The sequence below is a fragment of the Sturnus vulgaris genome, chromosome 2 (genome assembly GCF_052056855.1).
Source record: "Sturnus vulgaris isolate bStuVul1 chromosome 2, bStuVul1.hap1, whole genome shotgun sequence".
In the NCBI taxonomy this organism is placed as follows: Eukaryota; Metazoa; Chordata; class Aves; order Passeriformes; family Sturnidae; genus Sturnus; species Sturnus vulgaris.
Genome location: NC_142244.1, coordinates 26840149 through 26860885, shown reverse-complemented (window position 1 = coordinate 26860885; position 20737 = coordinate 26840149). Strand labels below are relative to the sequence as shown.

Below are 20737 nucleotides of genomic sequence, written 5' to 3'. Positions count from 1 at the left end.
TAAAACAGACTCAGCTTCTCCTCACAGACACAGAGAGAAGAAACTTGTTTTCTCACACTTAGGCTCTTCTTTTCTCCTCCAACCCATGCACCCATGGAAAGAAGTTTCCTTTTTGGGCACCCTAACTCAGGGCAGGCACATGCTGTTCAGTATTGCATCCACACTCCACCTTTTTCACTGCCTCGCTCTCACATGCCTGTTTTTCAGGGGGTCCCCAATTATATGCACGCTTTCTCACTGCTGAAGGAGCAAATCTTGTGACTTACTACCAGGAAACATGAGGCAGCCGTATTATCCCTGCTGAATTATTCCTTGTGGCGGCCTTCAGTTTCAGGCTAATTGCTTTATTATCCATGCAACCTATGAAATCTGAAGTGAAGCAAGACAGCTTTCTACATTAGAAAGCGTTTCTATCTTCTATCAGTCCCACTACGGCAGGGCAAGCCCCCGAAGCCTTTTGCGCTTCAGTCCTACATACATACACAATTTAAAGGCTGCTCTGATGATTTAAACAAGATTCAGAATACTGCCCAATCACTCCTCAGTGTCTTATCTCCTAGATGAACTTTACTGTCCACATGGCCTGCTGCCTAATGGACTTAAATACAACAGGCTGAGCTGCCAAGCAACAGAAGAACTTCCTTAGGAAAAGAAAAAGAAATCCCATACACAGAACAAATGCTGAAAGCCCACCCCACACATTCCGAAACCCCCTTTTCCGAGCAACTGTCCACTCAGCCATGTTCTTGCAGCTCTCCCTACTACTCATGCAGTTAAATCAACATTGCTGCTGCTGTACTGAACCGAGGAGGACAATACAAAGTCAAGTCAATGTTTGAACAGCACTTGGGAAGCACAGAACACCTGTTGGCAGGGAACATGCTACTACCGCTGCCATGGCCCTGCACGGTCACCCTCTCCTCAAGGAGCAGAGAGATCTGGGAATTTTACAGGAATGCGTTTAACCAAAATTAAACACAAATCTACACACCTCCAACTACACGAGATACACAGGGAAGCATTCGAAGGGAAAAAACAAATATCCAAGCAACAGAAACCAGAAACTGGTCTCTAGATTTTTGACATAAAACGAAATCAGAGCAAGCCAAGAGGTGTTTCTGCTCCACACGCGGGTGCTTGAGCACAACATCCCCCAACAGCCTTCCACCACTGTTTCCTTCCAACAGCCTTCACATACACTTTTCTTTAGCTAAAAGACACGATCCGAATTAAGGACTTCTCCTCCCTACAGCCCTATAATGGGCTATAGCACTATAAAGAGCTATAAGGTAGAAACAATGCTGATATAAGGCAGAAACAGATATAGGGCACAGCCTTCTCCGAGAATTTACTACCCCATTGAACAAAAGACTCCAGAGGTGTCCGACTCCCTCCTGGCACTATCTCCCATCCCACCCTCACTGCTACCAACAGGCAAATTAGCCCTAATACAGCTGACGGCTCCCCTTCTCCCGCCCCTCCTCCTCCCCCGTACGCCGGGCCCTCGTGTATCAAAAGAAGTCTAAAGTACTCCCAGGAGCTCAGGGAACAGCCGCGCTCCCTCCCCAGCTTCGCAAAGTCATCAGATAACACCAGTCCCGGGGGCTGCGGGCGGGCGGGAGGCCCCTCGTCGGGGAGACACGGCCTCAAGGAGGACCCGGGGGCTTTGGGACGCCGGCAGCTTGCCCCGGGTTCTGCCACGCCCTCGGCCCGACTCTTCCTTCCCGCTGGCGGCAACGGCCGCCCTCGCACGTTGCTGGGGCCGGCGGCAGCGGCGCCGCTCGCCAACGGCCAAGGCCGCACTCGCGCCCGACCCGACGTGGCTGCCTCGGCCCAGCAGAGACAAAGCGCAGCCCCGTCGAAGGGAAAGGGGCACCGGGCACGGTCCGGATTCTTGAATTTCCCACTTCCCTCCCCTCCCCGCCCCGGCCTCGCCGCTCACCCCCTTGCCCATGGCGCCGGGCAACTGCGTGCGGGTGAAGTGGCGGGGGTCGAGGAGCAGGGCTCAGCGGCGCCACGTGTCCCGGCCGGCGCAGGTGCGGAACAATAGGAACACCTCGGCCGGCACTCGCCTTCCTCTTCTTTCTCCTCCTTGCCTCCCTCTGCCCCCGCCCGGATCGCTCCTCTCTGATGCCGCAACGGCGCGCAGCTCGGGCAGCCCCTGGGTTCCCGCCGCATAAAGAGCCTCGCTCCACTACCACGCCCAGCCCGTTGTGGCACCACGCCCCCGTGGCACACAGGGGCGTGAACGGGGGGCGGTCCTGGGGGAAGGGGCAGCGGCTGCCGCCAGGCTGGGAGGCAGTAGTGCCCGCGGGCCCTTCCGCTTTTACTCCGTGCGTCTTGGGTCCGGGACCTCACCTTGAGGCTCGCACCGGCTACCCCGGCTACGCCTCGCCGGAGCGGGCGCCCCTTCCGCGGCGACCGTCTTGTTTGCGGCACCGCCGCCAGGCCGGGGCTCCCCGGGCGCCTTGCCCGCCGCCCCTGCGGGGGCTCGGCCCTGTGGCCGCCTGGAGCCCCCAGGTGCTGGCTCTCCGCGGGTTTCGCCGCCGCTCGCTGAGAGGCTCAAGACCCCTGCTGCTCCCTTTCCACCCACACGCTTTCTGCTGGGCATGGTCCTTGCCATGCTGCCAACCTGCCGGAGCCTCAGTGCGTTCCATTCCGGAGGAGATGTGCGTGTTCTTGCCGGAAACTACATCTGGTAATTCAGGACTCGGTGTAGAATTAGGGGGCAGCTTTCTGTGCCCTCTGCTGCTCAGGGAGCCTGGCTAGGGTACCAAGTTTGGCTATGGTCATCTTTCCCTTATGCTTCAAATTCTGGGAAAGGCAGACGCAGAAATTATTACTGTGTTTGTTCACTTTGTTTGGTTTAGGGTTTTTTTTCAGAAGTTTGTTTACTTTGCTTTTACTTCTGTCTAGATTTTCTGGCAAAGAAAATGAGCTGATGGTCTTTTACATTCCCAACAGCTTAGTAGAAGCCCTAGAACCCTGTATAAACTTGGAAATGAGAAATTGTTTCAGGAGAGTTCACCTGCTGAGGGTTCCAAAATCAGCTGTGAACTTTCTTGGGGAAGGAGGAACATAGTTACAGCACTTCCCTGGTTAGCATGGCTTGAAACCCTTCAACAGAAGAGAACTGAATTCAAGCCTTAAACATCCTGCACAAAAAGCTTTCACATCAAACTGCCCATGGAAGCCCGGTCTTTTAGGGGAAGATCTGCCACTGCAAACATCATGTTCATTTAAAGAATCATGAATAGACGCACCACACTGGTGGTGGGGCTTGGCCCTGTCACTACTCCCTAGACTTGCTTTTAGAGCTTCTGATGGATCTACTATTTGCAGATGTGGGACATGCTCCATCATTGTGACTCCAGCTGGACTTAGAAACATCTTCATCACTCAGTTCTGAGGTGCTTCTGCAACAGAACATACTGAACATGAAAGCAAAAACCAGCAGTGAGATCAGGTGCAATTTTAGACAGCAGGCCAGCATTTCAGAAACACTTTTTAGTTGTCTGCATAAGCTCCATTGTAGAGCCTCTCATGGTCATTATTAGATCTTGAACTGTGTTGACAGACTGGGAGGCTGAAGCTTTTGGTTTACATGGAAAATACCTAGACAGCTGTCTCCCTACCAAGCTGCACCAACCTGACCCTGAGGCGACACTCAAATAGCTCTCATTACTTACCCTTGAGATTTTCTTCTGAAATTTCCCAAGAAAGGCTTGGCTCTTGCCTGTGGGTGGGGAGAAGGTGATAGGCATTAGGAACTGGGTCAAAATTCCAATGCCTGAAATCACCTGTTCGTTTCGTTCACTTCTTAACAGCATTTGACTCCTGAACAGCAATACACCATACCAAACCTGTCTTGCTTTCTTTGTGGCAGTGAAGAAGCATCATCAATAGGACACTAAAAAAGACCTTCAGACCACTTCTGCTCTATATTGCCCCTTGAAGTGCTACCTAACCAGTGTAGTTGATTTGGCACACTGTCAGTTTGACCCATCTTTTCCTTGGGGTAGTTGATGCATTGTCAGTTCTGCATAATACGAAACTGTAGCATGCAGCTGTGGTGCTGTAAACCTGGATTAGTGTCTCAGTGTCACTGTCAGTGATTTAAATGTAGAACAAATCCATACAGATCAAACCAGGCAGGGATTGTAATGTTCTGTATTGGAAATACTTGTGTTCTTTTTCCATACTAGGTATCAGTGAGATTAGCTTAAGAAAAATCAGGAGAGGTCTGTTTTCAGTATCTACAAGCAATTACAAACTCTTTGAGACCTTGACAGGGTGACTGAAAGAAGCAGAAATAACATGTGGGGAACTTCACTCCTGCCAGCAGATGAAATCCCAGTCAGGCTTTGATACTAGAAAATTCCTGCTTTTTGGCCTGTGTGTCCCACTCCAGGTCATCCCAGGAGTAATCTTGAACCATTACTTTGCAGATCTGAAACCATACATCGTTTTCCCCTCAGACAGCAGCTGTGGTGTGGTTGTGGGCTGCTGCACAGCAGTCGAATTCCAAGGGTAGGTAGTGTAGGATGCATTGAAAAGAAAGGGATGAGCCTTAGCTAAGCAGTGCAGGGCATTATGTGAATGCCTGCTGCTGTGGATTTCACAAGGTTCTCCTGCCACATTTTTACTTTGAGAAGCAGGGATTGTTCTACAGCAGGGAGTTTTATTATGGCCATTTTCAGAATGGGAGAACAGTCACAGTGAGGGAAGGTTGGCATGCAGAAAAGCTTTAGCAGGTTCCAGGTAAGAGTCCAAGGGTCTGAAAGCCTTTTGCTCCTGCTGCTAGATATAACAGTTTGCTCTCAAACATATTCCTGCTTCCAGTAATAGACTACATGTAGCTTGACACAGAGAAGCAAATCTTTACACCTTCACTGCCACAGCCTAGGATCCCAACAATGGATAGTCCTCAGAATAGGAAAGAATGCCATCTCTCATCTGTTTTTTCTTTCTGTGACATCTCCACCACGAGTTCTCTGTCAGTGTGATTCAGAGAAGTGGTCAAAAGGGGTTCATGCTTTTTTGAAGACCACCCCCCTTCAAAGGGGAAACAGAGAAGACAAAGTGTATGAAATGGTATTTCTATCAACCTTCCATCTGTAATTACAGGTCTCATAGCCTCTGCTGTCTTTTCCCCTGCCTTTAATGAGATCACTTTAAGAGATAAGGCAGTGGCTCCATTAAAAGGGGGGTGGGGGGAACAATATCTAACTATGGGGTGAGGCAAAGATCAAGATCCACTATACCCTGTCAGGCTTGGCTAAGCTTCCGGCACGTTTTTTCCCTCCCCCTGGCTGAGGGATACAAACATTTTGCATTTTTTACAATATATAATATTTTTCAGAGCCTTCCAAGTCATTCAAATAGTGTTGCAAAAACATGACAAAGGCTTCTCAAAACGCCTGGTGAAAATGAAGGCTCTAGGCTCTACCATTGCATATAAATAGATTCACCTTCCTTTAGAGCGATGGTGTCACGGGCTGCAGAGGCAAAGGGTACAAATACACAGCATTCCTGTCATTTCAAGTGCCTCAGTACTATGCCTGTACAAAATTCCTGTGCACTTGGCATTTTCATGAGTGAGACCTTTCACCACTCAGCCTGTCTCTGTCCTAAGCTCAAAGTGCCTCAGCCCTAGGACTTAAAAACTGTGGATCTTTTGTGTTTTCCCAGAGAGGAGGTGGATTGAGGCTTACAAGAGTCATGCAGTGAATCAGATCAATATGTGGGATTTAGGGGAGTATGGTTCCTGTCTGACTGCTAGGAGATGGGGTTTAACTTCTGGTTCACAGATCCCCAAAGACTACTTGGAGGGGGGGTGATGCTGTGAGAGCATAGGAAGAAAAGCCATTCCCAGTAGATTGAAATACACAGTTCAAGGATTTGTGCTTCTCCAGGAAAAATGCTTAGGAATCCACAAATCAAAAAAAGAAAATAAAGGATTAATATCTTGCTCTGAACAAATCTATAACATGAATTTAATTGGCACTTCTTTTTTATAGCCCATACTCATATCCTGTCGTTCCAGTTTTAGTTACCAACACTGTTATTAATTCACCCTTCTTTGCCAGTGAGTTATCTGGGAGATAAAGAACCTTTGAAATCCCTAGACTCCCTGGAACCACAGTGTATATCTGTATGTGCACTTTGCCATTCCAGAGCAGATAAACTGAATGCCATGTAACTTATGTCTGCTTTGGAAATCATTTGAGCACTAGTAGCTGTATGGGAATAGATCTAAGAGAGCATAAGGTTTAGCCAAAAATGTCCTCATGTCTACTCTTTTTTATTTTTTTTCTCATTTTCTTCCCATTTGCATCTGCCTGTATTCCATGGTGGGGAGGTGGTTGCATCCAAGTATAGATAAGCTGGTGAAAAATGCCAGATTTTCTTTTTTTGGTCTGTACTTTGGCTGTTTTCTGCCTAACTGAGAGGACAAGTGGGTGTATTGATAAGTAAAAAGGTGTTGAAGATTGTTGCTGTGGGGTGGACAAGGAGAAAAAAATAAAGTATGTGTTGCCATACTAGAAACAGCTCTCTTTGGCATTTTACTATCTATGGGAATATTTTCAAATATACAAAAGGCATAGATAATGTTCTACCAAAAATTCTCATTAGAAAAAGATTATGTTTCTAAGGAGAAACACCCTGAAGTCAGGATGTGCAAAGTCCAAGCTCTGCTCTCTCCATCTACCTGTGGTGTAGCCTTCAGTCACAGCATGCTGCTCCCTCCAGTATTTCAGGTGAAACACTGCTCAGTGAAAGCTTTCATAGACTGCGGTTTGTGTTTACCTGCCATAATGCTTCATTTTCCAAGGCTGGTGCTCTCTGAGTTGGAGAGACCCTGTCAGCAGGACAGGCTGAGGCGTTGGAGTGAGGAGAGCAGCCTGACAGGGACCCTTGCTGGCTGCAGCCTCAGTGGCTGACATCAGCACGGAGCTCATTGCCTTGTCTGGGGACTGATGGCCAAGTAAGGATGATGGCACAATATATCTAATACCTGATCTGGCCTACTGAAGGCTGTGCCTCGCTTGCCCACATCTTTTGCAGCCATAAGGGTACTAAAGTTCAGCTCTCCTCGTAGGAAAAGAGAGGCTGCTGACTGGAACTTGTTGATTTAAAATAGCCTGAATGTGACAAGTTTCTAAGCAAGCTACATAAACCATCAAATTGACAGGGTGCTGGGGGAGAACTGAGAATATTCTTCCCAGCATAACAGGGATGGGTTTTCTGGAGGTGGCTGTTTCTTTTCCCGTACAAACAATTACTTTAAGTTAATAAAAAAATGAACAATATGAGTTTGGGTACCTAAGGCCTTAAATAGCCATGTCTTTAATTTTTATTTAAGTCTGCATCCATGAATAAAATATTTAATATTGTTCACTAGACAACTGAGTTCTGCACAAGATGTTCAGTTTGGCCCCAGTTCATCAAAACACTTAAGTGCTTTGCTGAATCAGGGACTTGCCTGTCATTAGAGCAGGCACTTTTTATTCAAGGAAGGAGAGAGAGCATGGTGCAACCTTACCTCACTGTGTGGGCTCTCTGGACAAGTGTTGAACGCAGTAATTCCCTATGGATTAGGACCTTGTTTTTAAGTTCCAGACTCCCAGTCTGGATCTTCCACCAGACGCATTTTTCAGCTGGTTATCAAACCGTCATGGCAGTGCTTGAGCTTTGGGAAGGCACTGGTTGTTGAACACTGATTTGTTGCAGGTTTTCCTTCCCCAAACTGGGGAAATTCTTCTGTACAGCCTCAGAAAAAGAGAGAAAAGTTTGATAGTACTGGGCTCTGAAATGAAGTCACTCGTTTTGCATGTTCACTTTTATAAGAATCCATCTCCCATTAAAATTTTTGCAAAAGTAACAAAGCCAAGTATTGTGATAAGGCAAATACTACAGAGCAGATATTTTAGTAGTGCCTGAAGTGCAATTGTTTAAAAAGCACCATGTGGTAAGAAGAAACCAAAGTGATAAAAGGTGTATCCCTCATGTACATGCCTCAATAAGAAAGAGAGAGGGTAATATCATTGTTCAGGAGTCTGAGACTGCCTGGATGTCCCCAAAACATCCATCAGCATTCGCAGAGCAAAACCTTTGCCTCACCACCACAATCCGCTGGCCTTTCCTTTTGCTGCCCTGGCAGTTCCCACTCTCCCAGTAGCTATGTGGGCTCAAGTGCTATTGAGAAACACTGAAACAGGTTGGAGAACCAGTCCCGCTCGAAACAAACATGCAGAAAGTATCGCCCGTTTTTTTTTTCCTATGGAGTCTTTTATTTGGAGATCTGATCTTACACCAGATCCACACAAACAGCACTGCCAGCACAAAGCAGGATTGTCATAGACTGGTATTACCACCACAGTGTGGGAGACAGGAGCTCCCAGGTTTGCTGGTAATCAGCTATAATAGCTTATAATGGCCAAATCTTTCACTGTTAGGAAAAGCATCCTTCCCACCTGTAATTGCTAAGTAAATGCTCTTGTCTTCCAGAGGAACAGAGGCAGAGCCTCAAGCAGGATCTCCCTGGGGTCCTGTAGAAGTGACAGAGTCGGAGAAGAAGCTGTGAAACACACAAATCTCACAACAGTCTGGGTTTGGGACATTCTGAGTATGGTCCTAATCCCTGACACTCAGAAGTACTTAGTCCTGGAATTTATGTGCAGATAAATTGGTTGTCATCTTAGCTGAGATGCACAAGAATGTATGTAGGAAAGAGCAAGAATGTCACCTACACCAGCCAGAGCCAGCCAAGTTGGTTAGAAGGTGCCCATTCACAGTAGTTCTTCTACACTGTGTTTGCAGAGGGAGTTTTGTACCCTGGAAAACACTAAGCACATTTGCATGATTGATGTTTAAGTACAGGGTTATTTCAAGACAATATAACTTGGGGAAAAGGATGATTTAAAAAAGGTTTTGAAATGGACAAGATAGCTCCATAAAGTCTTCCGCTGCCTGAGATGGAAAGCCAGCAAAAATAAGCTTCACCAACAAATACATTTCATTCCAGCTCTTGCAGTGGGAAAATAAACAAGAGAACTACCAGAACAGTAGGTTGGAGTCCATGGCATGAGTGCATCGGTATCATTATAGACTTGACATGAGCAGTTACCCTTATTAAGAGGTGCATATCCAGCAGCAAAATTGTTCTGTGAAGATGGGCTGTAGCCAAAGGATGTGTTATATTCCCAGTACTTACGGCCCAGAGCAACTCAAATAGGCATGAGCAAGCAAAACACCGGCCAGCTATAGATTTTTTGCTTCAAGTGTTCCTTATATGCAACATAATTTTAATTCTAACAATTTAATTCCGTAACAAGTCCTGTTTGCAGAAAATCTTTCTCCTCAAGGTTTTTAAAACCTCCCTGTTCACACTAATCACTGTTCTGGGGGAAAAGAAAAGAGCTGCTTATCAACACAATTTAATATTACCCCATGGAAAAAATAAGAAAATTATTTAGAAGAAGAGAATTGCTGAGTGAGACAGAGAACTCAGATGACAGGCATAGTTGACAAGGTCACTGGCTTTTACAAAAGTGTAATTTTACAAATTTTGTGCTTACATGTTTAGAATCCAAACAAGAGACCTTAAAAAGTAGCCTCCTGCAGTTTCACCTGTACTGTGAATGAAGTTCACTAGATCTGTAAAAATTAGAACAAAGTCCTAGCAAGTGTTGTCTCTATTGCAGCTTACTCTCCATAAAGACCGGAGAACACAGAGACTCTCACCCTTTAATCAGCTTCAGTGTGTGTTGCAAAGAGAGGGTCTGAATGGATCATGGGTACTGGTATATGACACACTCCCAGGACCACAGCTGGACACTGCCAGCCCAGCACCCTTTCATGGCCACGTGCTGAGCACAGCCATGGCCCAACTGCAGAGCAGAGTAGTAGGGAACTCATCGCCTTTCCACAAGTTCCTGCAGAGCAGTGATGGCTCAGGCTAAAACCAGAGAAGGACCTGTGTTATCTCCTCTGGGCTTGCAGAGCCAGGTGCCAAGGGCAAACTCTGGGGAGGATGCTGCTCCATTGCTTCCTCCATACTCTGGCCTTGGGAGGCTTTGCAGGCCAAGGGGATTTACAGCCCTGTGCTGAGACGGTTACTTGTAGGACATATCCTCATATGCTGGTGAGTTATAATTTTCAGGCTGCTCCAGGCACTCCCGTGCCCCATCAAGGCACCTCGGCGGTCCCTTTAGGCATCTGAGGGGAACAGGGTGGCAAGTCCTTTCTTTCTGGGGCCTTCCATTGTACCAGGCAGACTATCATGCAGCTGTCACACTCTTCTGGCTGCCCTAGATAAGAGTTGCACATAGACCAGAGGCAGTGATAACTCTGTCTGAAGGATTACACCCAGATTAGGAAAAATTGGTCCTGTGTTTGATCAAATTAGCAAAAGTACAAACTGACAGCTGATAGAGGCACATACCACGCACATGGAAACAAATTATTGCCAGGGAAGATCATGTGGATTATAATGCATCCGTTCCTGTGGCTGCTCAAGGCTGAGGACAGGATGCTGCCCATTTGCCATGAGTAAGAAGTTCACGTGGTACACCCTTCTGAGAGCTCGCTTGTGCTCTTCCTAGCTGCTCTGATGCACTGCATTTGCCACTCGTGGATTTAGCCAGCTGGCAAACTGACTCTCCAGTTGTAATGCCATACTAAAAGTCTCATCATGTTACTGTCTACATAGTACAAGAGGGAGAGAGAAACAGCACAAAGGGGCCAGGGTTGAATGTGTGCTATTCTTGAACTCTCTCCAGAGCACCGCTCCAAAGAGCAACTAATTCTATTCATATCCACCAATGATCCTAGAGTGAGGTGTTACTCTGGAAGACCCCATGTTTCCCCACTAACTCTGGCCCTGTTCAAAGACCTAAACTTTTCAATAAGCTAAAGTTAGGGGCAGTGAATTGCACAAAAACTTGTCTTGGCTCAGCTCTTTGGAAACTTCATGGGGAACATCTGCCCATATTCTGATTAGGATCACACAGTTCCAGGCAAACCTGAAAGCCCAGCCGCTGTTTAGTAGGATATCATCAGCTCTTCACCAGAATGCTAATGCTTCTTTTCTATGTCCTTCTGGCACTGGCTGCTTTTGGGCAAGTACAGATTTACTTCCATGATACACGTATGTGTACCAGGACCTTAACCATTTTGTTAACAGCACCTGAAACTTCGGTAAATCTGCTGCTTGGGTTTTCCCCTGATGAAGTGCGAGATGTCTACCCGTGTGCTTTGCTCCAGGCGCTCTCTTGATGTCCCCTTCGTGCTTTCCCATAGGCTGCTGAAAAAGCAGCATTCCCTGGGGCCATAGCGTTAACATCTAGAACTCCAAGAGGCAATTACAGTGGAGACAGCAGAGCGGGGGAGCAGCTCTAAGGAATAGCATGTCCCAGGAGGACGTGCTGTGCTCCCCCCTATGATACTGCTCTGCACAGTGCACAGGTATCTGCCAAGTACATGCAGTACAGCAGCCCATTTCCCCATCCCCCAATATGTTTTTTTTAATGATTATGTGGTATTTAGATACATTTAGACCTTGTCTTGCCAGCACGTAGCTGTTGTCTGCATGGGCATGTCCTCAAGAAACGATGCAAAAAGCCCATTATGGTTAGTGATAGAACTGGGCTGGATAATTGAGATCCACCCTTAAGTCTCAAGATCTTCTGATCTAGTGGTCAAATCCAGCAGATTCCTCTCTTGCAAATAAAAGAAAAAACCCAACCAAACAACCCAAACCCCCAACCAAACCCAGCATTTTCAAAGCTGAATTTTCTCACTTCTAAAAAACCTGAGGAATTTATTTTGGTTTGAGTGCTGTGTCAGAGTTCAGATTTTGTTCTCATATACATATATATATATTTATATATATATATATATGAATGATCAGATGGACTGCTGGGAGCATTATCTTGTTTCAAGCCTGGTTTCCACTTAAATTGGAAATCTTTAGTGGGAGAGGATAGTCATGAGTTCAGTGAATATCTGGGGAAATTAATTTTAAGGCATGTCTGTGACAGCCTTTTTTGTGCCAGAATAACAATATTGTTAAGGAACAGCTTTTTCCTTTGGCAGATAAGTTGAAATTTCCATAATGACAAGAACCTTAGTGCAATGCAGTTGAATCCATTTAAAAGTATTTTTGCCAATATGTAAACGTTTTTGTTTCACTTATTGAAATCATCTAGACCAAGAGAACTCTCTTGTGACAGCAAAAGCAGTACTCTCACAAGGAAAGTTTGCTTGGATAGCTCTTCTGGAATACTTACACCTGGAAATTTTAACACTAAGACATCACTGAAGTAAATACACAGCAATATATACATATATATAAATATATATATATATATATATATATATATATATATGTATTGCCAAGAGGTGGTGAAGAAAACAGCCTAAGTAATCTCCAGTCTCTTCCAGTGGACAGATGAGAAAGCCTCCAGTTCCTACATAAACAGAGAGAGCTTCCGGTCTCTTATTTATGCCTCAATGAGTAGGAAGACAACAGTAACAAACACTGCCAGACTTGCCTTCATTCTTTGAAGCTTATTACCCTTAGAGTGTGCACACAAACCTCTCCAAAGGTATTGCCTAACTCACCAGACAGCCTCCCCGAGGTATGTTCTGAAGAGCTAATGCATGTCACACCCATGCAATCCTCTTTTCCTGCATCTCCAGGCAAGGGCTCGTACAGCCCATAAAAGTATGTAAATAATTTGCCAAGTGTTGTACCAAGGCATAAAAGAGAGTATTTCCTTGCCCTGTGGAAGTCAAGGAAGTCAGCAGCAATAAAGAGATAGAAAGGACTGGGGAAGATCTAGAGGGGGTTGGCTATTCTCTAGCTGAAATAACAAGGTGCTGACCTGGAATATTGTGTGAAGTTTTGGTCACTGCAATAAAAGAATACTACTCTCTTCTCTGTGATGACCAGTGACAGGGCCCAAGGGAATGGCCTGAAGCTGAGTCAGGGGATGTTTAGGTTGGATATTAGGAAAAGGTTCTTCACCCAGGGAGCAGCTGAGCACTGGAACAAGTTCCCCAGAGAAGTGGTTACAGCACCAAGCCTGAGAGAGTTGAAGAAATGTTTGGACAATGCTCTTGAGCAGAGGGTGTGACTCTTGGGGATGATCCTGTGCAGGGCCAGGAGCTGGACTCCATGATCCTTGTGGGTCCCTTCCAACTCAGCATATCCTGTGATTCCATGAACCTGGCTGATGGAGAAGCCAAAACCTCCATGCTAGTCAGCAGGACTGGGGAATGGGGCAGAGGGTTCCCCTCGTGGCTCAGTCCACCCCAAGCTGAGCAGCTGTGATGGTCCTTGGAGGAGCTCAGGCTGCTTCTGACTGGAAGGACTGGGATGGCTTGGGCACTGCACCTACCCAGCATCTGTCACCCAGCTTGAGCTTGTCTGGCTCTCTTGGCCATCAGGGAGGGAGCTTAGAGAAATCTCGGGGGTCTGGCTGATGTAGTACCCAGAAAAACATTATTTCTGCTGACTGACCAAAGAAGCTGTGATGAACATGGAGGGGAATGCTTGCAAGTAGTTGGTGCTCTGCTGCTGGCCTTTATAGGTTGGACCTAGCAGAAAGGGCATTTCAATTGTTAGATTCTTCTTTAATCTTACTTAGCAGCTTGAAGAAATAGCCTTTATCTTCTTCCTTAACTTTTGGGGCAACATTTTCCGGGTATACTGCTGTGCTGGTTTGAAAGCAAAACCAGTGAGAGACTCTAAGTTAGAAATACAATTTAATAGGAAAAAAATAAAATACATGCAATAAAAAGAAACCACTGTCCAAAAGAAAACAATCGACAGAGTTAGAATGCAACCTGACACCCTTCTAGCTAGGATGGTGGTAGTGGTCCAGATGAAGTGGTCGTATTGAAGTAGCGATCCTGTAAAAAGGTCTGGTAGCTCATGTCCTCTGGAAACCAGTGGGTAAGGACTGCTTTGGTGTTCCAAATCTCAGTTTCCTCGGTAGGAAATGTTTGGCTCCTTCCCCTGGGTGGTGCATTTCACAATGAGATGATGTAATTTTATCAGTTATACAGTGGGACTCAATGGCCCATTAACAGAAGATATCTTCCTGGAGGAAGGATGGGTCCTAGAAAAGATAAAGAACACTGCCCCACCTGGTTTTTAACAGATGGCACATTAGCAGAGGATGTCTCCCACAGAGGTAAGAATCACTGCCCCACCTGGTTTCAACAGATGGTGATAGAATACATGCTTTTGGGCATAACTTAGGACAACTTCCAAACTCAAAACATAGGCTTCCTGATGTAGGTTGAACATACAGAGCAAGAAGCTGGCATTAAAAAAATTGGAGTAGCACTACCTCCCAGAGAACCACATTAGAGAAGTTTTTTGCACACCTAATCACCTAGTCCTAAAAGAAGTCATGCAACCAGCTCCTCTCCAGCCTGAACTTAAGCACTGAACGCTTAAGCAATACATTGAGATGTTGACTGAAATAGGAAAAGCTTTTTAAATCTATATTGACCAATGCAGTTCAAAAGGGAGGTTTATTGCTGCAAGTGTATATACTATAAATAAGGGGGTTATTTGGTGTTCTGAGAGTTGCATAACATTGTTTTATGTGATCTTTCAAGAAATGGTTTCAGCATGAGTGGGATGAATGGTTCTCTGAGGTATAGGATTTCACCAGTGTGCTGAGGCTGAGGCTTTGGGAGAGCTTCCAGCCTAAGAAAGATGGATTTGTCATGCTGGGGTTTTTACCTCTCCCAGGAGACAGAGAACAGACATGGTGATAAAAGGGCATAACCCCCAGAAAAGTGGGGGGGGGGGGGAAGAAAAGAAAAAATTCTGTGAGTAAAGGAGGAATGAGATTTTTTTATTGCTCTTCCAATCAGGGAGTTGGCTCTTCACCTCAGTTTTGGAAATAACTTTTTGTTAATATTGCCAACACAGGCAGTAGTGGGAGGTCAGCTAGATTCTAGCAGCACTTCCAGAGTCCTTGACAGCAAAACACAGGTGCCTTCATGCTCTGTGGACATCTAGCAATCCTGAAATCAGCCTATAATATGGCAAGGAAAAAAAAAAGATCACAGGACAAAGAAGGGTGAGAAGGGTGTGTGATCAGATATGGGGAGGGTGCCACCAGGCAGGGTGCCATGAGGCAGGTGTGGCAAGCTAGAATACAGTTAAAAGATGTCAGCTCCCTTTCTTCATCTGAAGGTCTTCAGGACTGCAGAGGGACCTGGCCATGACTGGTATTCAATATTGTGCTGTTAACTCTTTAAATTTCCACTCTCCTGTTATGCCATGTGGAGCCCCATTTCTCTGCTCAGGAACAGGGAAGTAGATTGAAAAATGTCTCATGCAGGTGCAATGCCATTAGTGAACGTAATGGTCAGGAAAGGACGGGGTGAAAATCAGCCATGCAAGTGGATGCAGGTCACATCTCTGGTTCCTGTTGGCACACAGTGCTTGTGTCTCCGTTGGTGCAGGATTATTTTTTATTTGTCTGATGTGGTTGGGACAGGAAAGCCGAAATCCTTGCTGTCAGTCCATCTGAGTTAACAAGTATGAACTGGGTTTGCCTCTATAAAAGGGAATGCCTTGAAGGAACATTGTAGTGTAATAAAAAAAGGTAATCCAAGTATGCACCTAATTTTGTGCTAAGCACTGTGTAGCTGCAATGTTACTCACACTTACTACACCTTTACACCAGTTGGATTGCAAGACTGGATTTCTACCCAAGGTCTGAAAGAGAAAGAAAAGTTTGATCCAAAGGGTAGGATTGAGGCCTGAACTGTGAAGGAAGTCAAGCTGTAAACTCTCCTTCACAGGCATTGCCCTGCTTCTAGCCATACTTAAGTCTCAAACACCATGTACTAATTGATGAGGATTCATCATGGAGCCTAGGAAACTCCAGCTATATCCTAAGTGGAAAACTGTAGTTCCCCACTGCACCATGCACTCCTATACAAGGTGCCCTTCATATTTTCTCCTTTCTCTTTCTTTCTCTAGCTGTGAGATCTCTGGCTCTTGTTACCCAGCCACACCCAGCTAAAAGAAAGGGATGCTGATTGAATGCATTACTAAAAGCCTTCTTCCAAAAGGGCTATGGGCCATGCCCAATTGGCTCACCGATTAGCTCATGGTGATCTAAGTGTCCTGTTGCTCTGAGGCAGGATCCAGGATACCTCACCCTCCCCTAGCTGTCAAGACAGGTTTTTGAAGACCGGTGGGTGGTAGCTGAGCAGCACTGTCTCTGGGTACTTTCTGGAAGACTAGCAATCCTTAAAAACTTGAAAATATTGCCCCTATGCCTACCATCAATCATCTTTATTGTAAATCAAGTCAGGCCGGCCTTGCATCCATGGACATGGAGAATAATGCATCACAACTTTTACAGTTGTGCCTAGAGGAAAACATGACCGAGTCTACCACATCTTCCTCGGAGGTCATGTTTTCTGAGCCCTCTGCCCAGCTTGCTGCTTTCTCTTAAAATTTTTGCTCACCTCTCCAAGCCTTTATTCTGATATAGTGCAAACATAAGTCTGAATCCTGGCACGTATATATAACTCGCTGTGACCCTAAGTGAACAATTTCCCTGGTGAGGGAATAGAAACAAAATCAAAGAGGATATTTGTCATTACTTCATAGAGTCTATTTTTGAAAAAGACTGAGCCAAAATCCTGCCTTTAGCCATCTCTGAACTCTGGTAAAGCTTACACTTGAAATGCACACCAGGGCCTATAAGCAGAGCCTGACCCACATTAATTCCTGAGCAAGACATGAATAATGCACAAGAATTAGAAACTTGGGACACTCAGCTTGATTTACCAAAAGGTCATGTCTACAGATCGAGTTTCAGGTCTCAGCACCAAGGCCTGCGTGACTTGTCTATGACAGCAGAGGTGGAGGAGCCTTTCCAGGTGACATTCCTTCTCCCTATCCCCCCAGCAAGGACAACAGAAGGTATGGTCTGCATTACTGCTCTGGGTTTCAGCACATCTACCTGTGGTAACCAGAGAAGCCGTGGCAGAGCCATGAAGAAGGCAAGCTGAAATTGATCCAATAAACATGCAGTCCACCAGCCTATCCTGTTGCAAATCCCACTGAGATAATGTCAGTGCTGCTCTATCAGAGATTATAGAAGAACAGGCCTTTCATGTTTTATAATTATAAATACAAAAATAAATGCAAATGAAATAAGTTTCCATATTATGTGTCTCTGTCGTAGTAACTGAGAACCTGAGAGGCTATGTGTAAGAAAGTGATAGCAAGAGCTGAATCTCAAAGGTAGCAGCTTGACCTCTGAAGTTTAGCATCCAGGAGGAAGACTCAGTCATCTGGATACATAGGTAATACACAGAGGCCACTCCTGTCAAGCAGTCAGTATGGATCTCAGCTGCCAGGAGGCTTTGCTTGGCTCGAATGCATCTGTACATTTATCTCTTGGGACAGGGAGGAGGGCGTTAACAGTCTTGTAGCTTCCTACTCCAGCCTGAAGGCACGGGACATGCCCAGGCAGAGAGGAGGGGTGGATTGATGGGCCCACAGGCTGCATACAGAAAGGGAGGGTTGCAGAGTGTCTGGGCTGACCTGTGGAAGCAAATGGCTCTCAGGCTGCACATAGCAGCACTGGTGCAGCTGCGTTTTGTACCAATGAGGTAAAAGCCACCCCAGGTGTGCAGGCAAAACAGACTGGGCTGGTGATGTTTGGAGAAAGCAATATCTGCCAGGCATCCTGCTTGTCTGAGGTCTGTGTCCTTCCACCCCTGGCTGAGCTGGCAAAGGGCATGGAGCCACCAGGAACATGTGATACCTTGCAACTGTGCACCTGCTCCAGGAGCTGGGGCACTTAGTACTTCACTCAGTGTGCAGGTGTCTGCATCAGCACTTTCCTCAGAGGACTTCTGGCCAGCCTGCCACACCCCCAGGTGCTCAGGACTCAACTCCATCTTCCAGAGCTGGGTGTGCCTCAAGCCTTGAATAGGGCTTGTGAAATCCACATCTCTGCACTCATCTGTCTCTCCAGCCATGTTACAGGGCTGTCAGAAGTGCTCCCAGTGCTGGAGCCCATCTCTAATTCCCAGTGCCTCTTAGCTGTGTGCCCCTTAATCAGAAGCAGCCACAGGTGCTCAGAAGGAGCCTGCAGCCAGGGCTGACCTGGGGCCCATCCCACAGTGAATTTGCTGAAGGAGAGGGAAAGGTAGACCCTGAACAGTGACCTGACACAGGGTGATGGAGTGAGGGGCTGCCTCTCATGCTTGCTAGCACTGGGGCTTCACTGAGGGGCTACTCCGTATAATCCACAGCTCAATCCATCACTGGCAGAGCTGCACTGGGAGCTGTGGTTCTCCAATTGCCTGTCACATGGGCTGCATCCTCTCAACCTGCCTCCTGTCCCCTTCTCGACACACCGAAGCAATGAGGTGAGAAACAGATAAGGCAGAGACTCCTAAAGTCCCTCATCTGAGTGCCTGAAAAGCAGTACCTAGATGGCAACTCCTGCTGCTGCGATGGGAGTTTTCTGTATGACTTCTATATTTGCTCCTGTTCTCCTCTGCTCTACCTGTTCTCTGTCTCTTTAAATGACAAGGGTCAGTCTCCTTATTCTCCCTAAATCGGGCAAATGTTCAGTGAGCATGGAGAGGGAGAAAGAAAAAGACATTGTTAGCAGCCTTAGAATAGCGTATAAATCATGGGCTATACCCATTGCTCAGCTCCACCACAGGGATTTGGAATGTATTGACACTGTTTTCCCACTTGTAAAACAGAGATAATCAGTCTTCCTAGAACTGTTGTTGGGAGAAAGTTTGGCTTTGCTCATTATGCCCTTTGAGATTGTTAAAGAGCAGGCTAGCTGGTCTATCACCCAGCTGGAAGGCACTCTATGACTTGAAACACAACAGCTCTTTGCAGGAGGAAGGATCATAGATTTCACAGGGCACCAGATAAACTGGAGGAGGTGAAAACACAAAGGGGTAGTTGAAGTTTCAAATCCCTTCCTTCCTACCCAATCCCCTGCCTCCTTCCTCCCACCCTTGCCATGCCAACATAACAATAACGTTGACAGCCCTCTCCATCACCGCTGGGGGCTAAAGGAGTTCTGCTGTATCAGGTCCTGCTGTCTGAGGTTTGTATTGTGTCTCTCCTTAATCCTTGTTCCTCCCCCTTGGTCACCATGTGGACAGCTTGAGCAGCCTCTCACCTGGGAAAAACAGAAGAGGAATGGTGATAGAAGGAAGGACAAGGTTGGAAGGAGGCAGGGGAAATGGTGGTTTGCAGTAGGGGGTGGGATGGAAAATCTGGAGCCAAACAGAAGGAAAAAATGGAGGTCCCGAGGTAAAAGCTGGAAGGGGAGAAAGGAGCACACAGACCTGCTTGCAAAAGAAAGGCAGCAGGTGAAAGCATGGAGGAGGGCCTGTCAATAGGAGCAGGGGTTGCACACATTTCCTGGCAAGTGGGAAAAGATGAGAGGTCACACAGAGGCTCTTTCCCAGCATACAGAGCTCCAGGCAGGTGCCTGGTAGCACTGATGCACTCAGCAACCAATATCACCTGGCACCACTGGAACAGTTTTGGTACGAGGCCAGAGACCCACAAAAGTAACACCCCTTTCATTTGGTGCAAACAGTGCCCGCTTTTCTCAGCTCCAGCCCTGACTGTTTCCCCATGGCAGGGTAGTGATCAGTCACACAGTGGTCACCCAACTTGTTCTGCTGCTTTGGTTGGATAACACAGAACAGTTACAGGAGAGTTCCCATGAGGACAAAGACAAGGAAAACAAGGCTGTATTTTAAAATGTTACCAGTGTAATCACCTTGGAAGGGTGTTGGGAAGGGGAGGGAAGACAGCAACTCAGAGTAGCAACAACCCAAGTATAGGTACAGCTATACTGCAAAGGAGCACTTTTAATAGGAAAGCTTATTTCACTTTTTCAAGGAAAGCCTATTTTACTTGGAAATTCCTGTAAACAATACCAACAAGTGTTTTGTGTGGAGAAGTATGTATACAAGAGCCTTGAAATGCACCCAGATCCCTGTGATACGGCAAACTCCTGCTCATCAGCTGCATGTTGCCTGGGGTGGAACATCTGAGTTCACAAAATGTGCGGGTTCATTGCAGATAGACAAACAAATTACAGTCATTATTGATTGGTAGTTTGTTACCACACCTAGACAGTATCTCTAAGCACTAAAATGTGTGCTGTGCTGGGAAAATGAGGGAGGAGGCTAAATGCAGCTTTGGGAATAGCATGCAACTGACAAACCTTTCTGGGGAAGACAGAATCTTCACTGGTTGTTTTTCGTTGCAATGAGGAATTACTGCAGTAGCTATGCAGCAAAAGATATGTCCATATGTCTTCCCACTGCTGGGAGACTTCTCTGCTAGAGATTCCCAGGGCAGGTACAGCCACAGAAAGGGGACAAAGCCAGAGAGGCTACAACAGCATGATTGACTGACTTCAGCATGGCTGTTTATGCTCTTGTACTCACCTCCAAATTCTCCTTCATCCAGAAACATTAACCCCAAGCCCTCGCTGACTGCATCTATTTTTCAGCAGCAATGCATGCCCAGGCTTGGAAAAACACCGGTCATTAATGGATCCTGAACAGAAAAGGATCGCAAGCTACTTGCAGCCCTTAGGTTGAAAAACACATTCCCCCAAATAAAGGGTAAAAGAACTTGCTGTCTTGGTTTGAAAGACAGGTATGGTCTAAGGAAAGGCAAGAG

General features: G+C 46.3%; 1 protein-coding gene across 4 annotated transcripts in view; it reads right to left on the bottom strand.

Moving 5' to 3' along the window:
• The window catches only part of ATP1A1 (ATPase Na+/K+ transporting subunit alpha 1), a 33808-nt gene extending 24778 nt beyond the window's left edge, over positions 1-9030 (bottom strand). Inside the window, exon 1 of one of the 4 annotated variants that reach the window (XM_088158994.1) lies at positions 7547-9030. Coding sequence is in view for 1 of the 4 variants with exons in the window: in XM_014890288.2 (XP_014745774.1) it covers positions 1943-1954 (12 nt within the window). In the remaining 3 variants the exon portion in view is untranslated. Of the gene's footprint in view, positions 1-1942; positions 2245-3689; positions 3715-7546 lie in introns of those variants that run through there. The other 3 variants (XM_088158993.1, XM_014890288.2, XM_088158995.1) reach the window with 3 other exon arrangements.
• Between the last annotated feature and the right edge of the window lie 11707 nt (positions 9031-20737).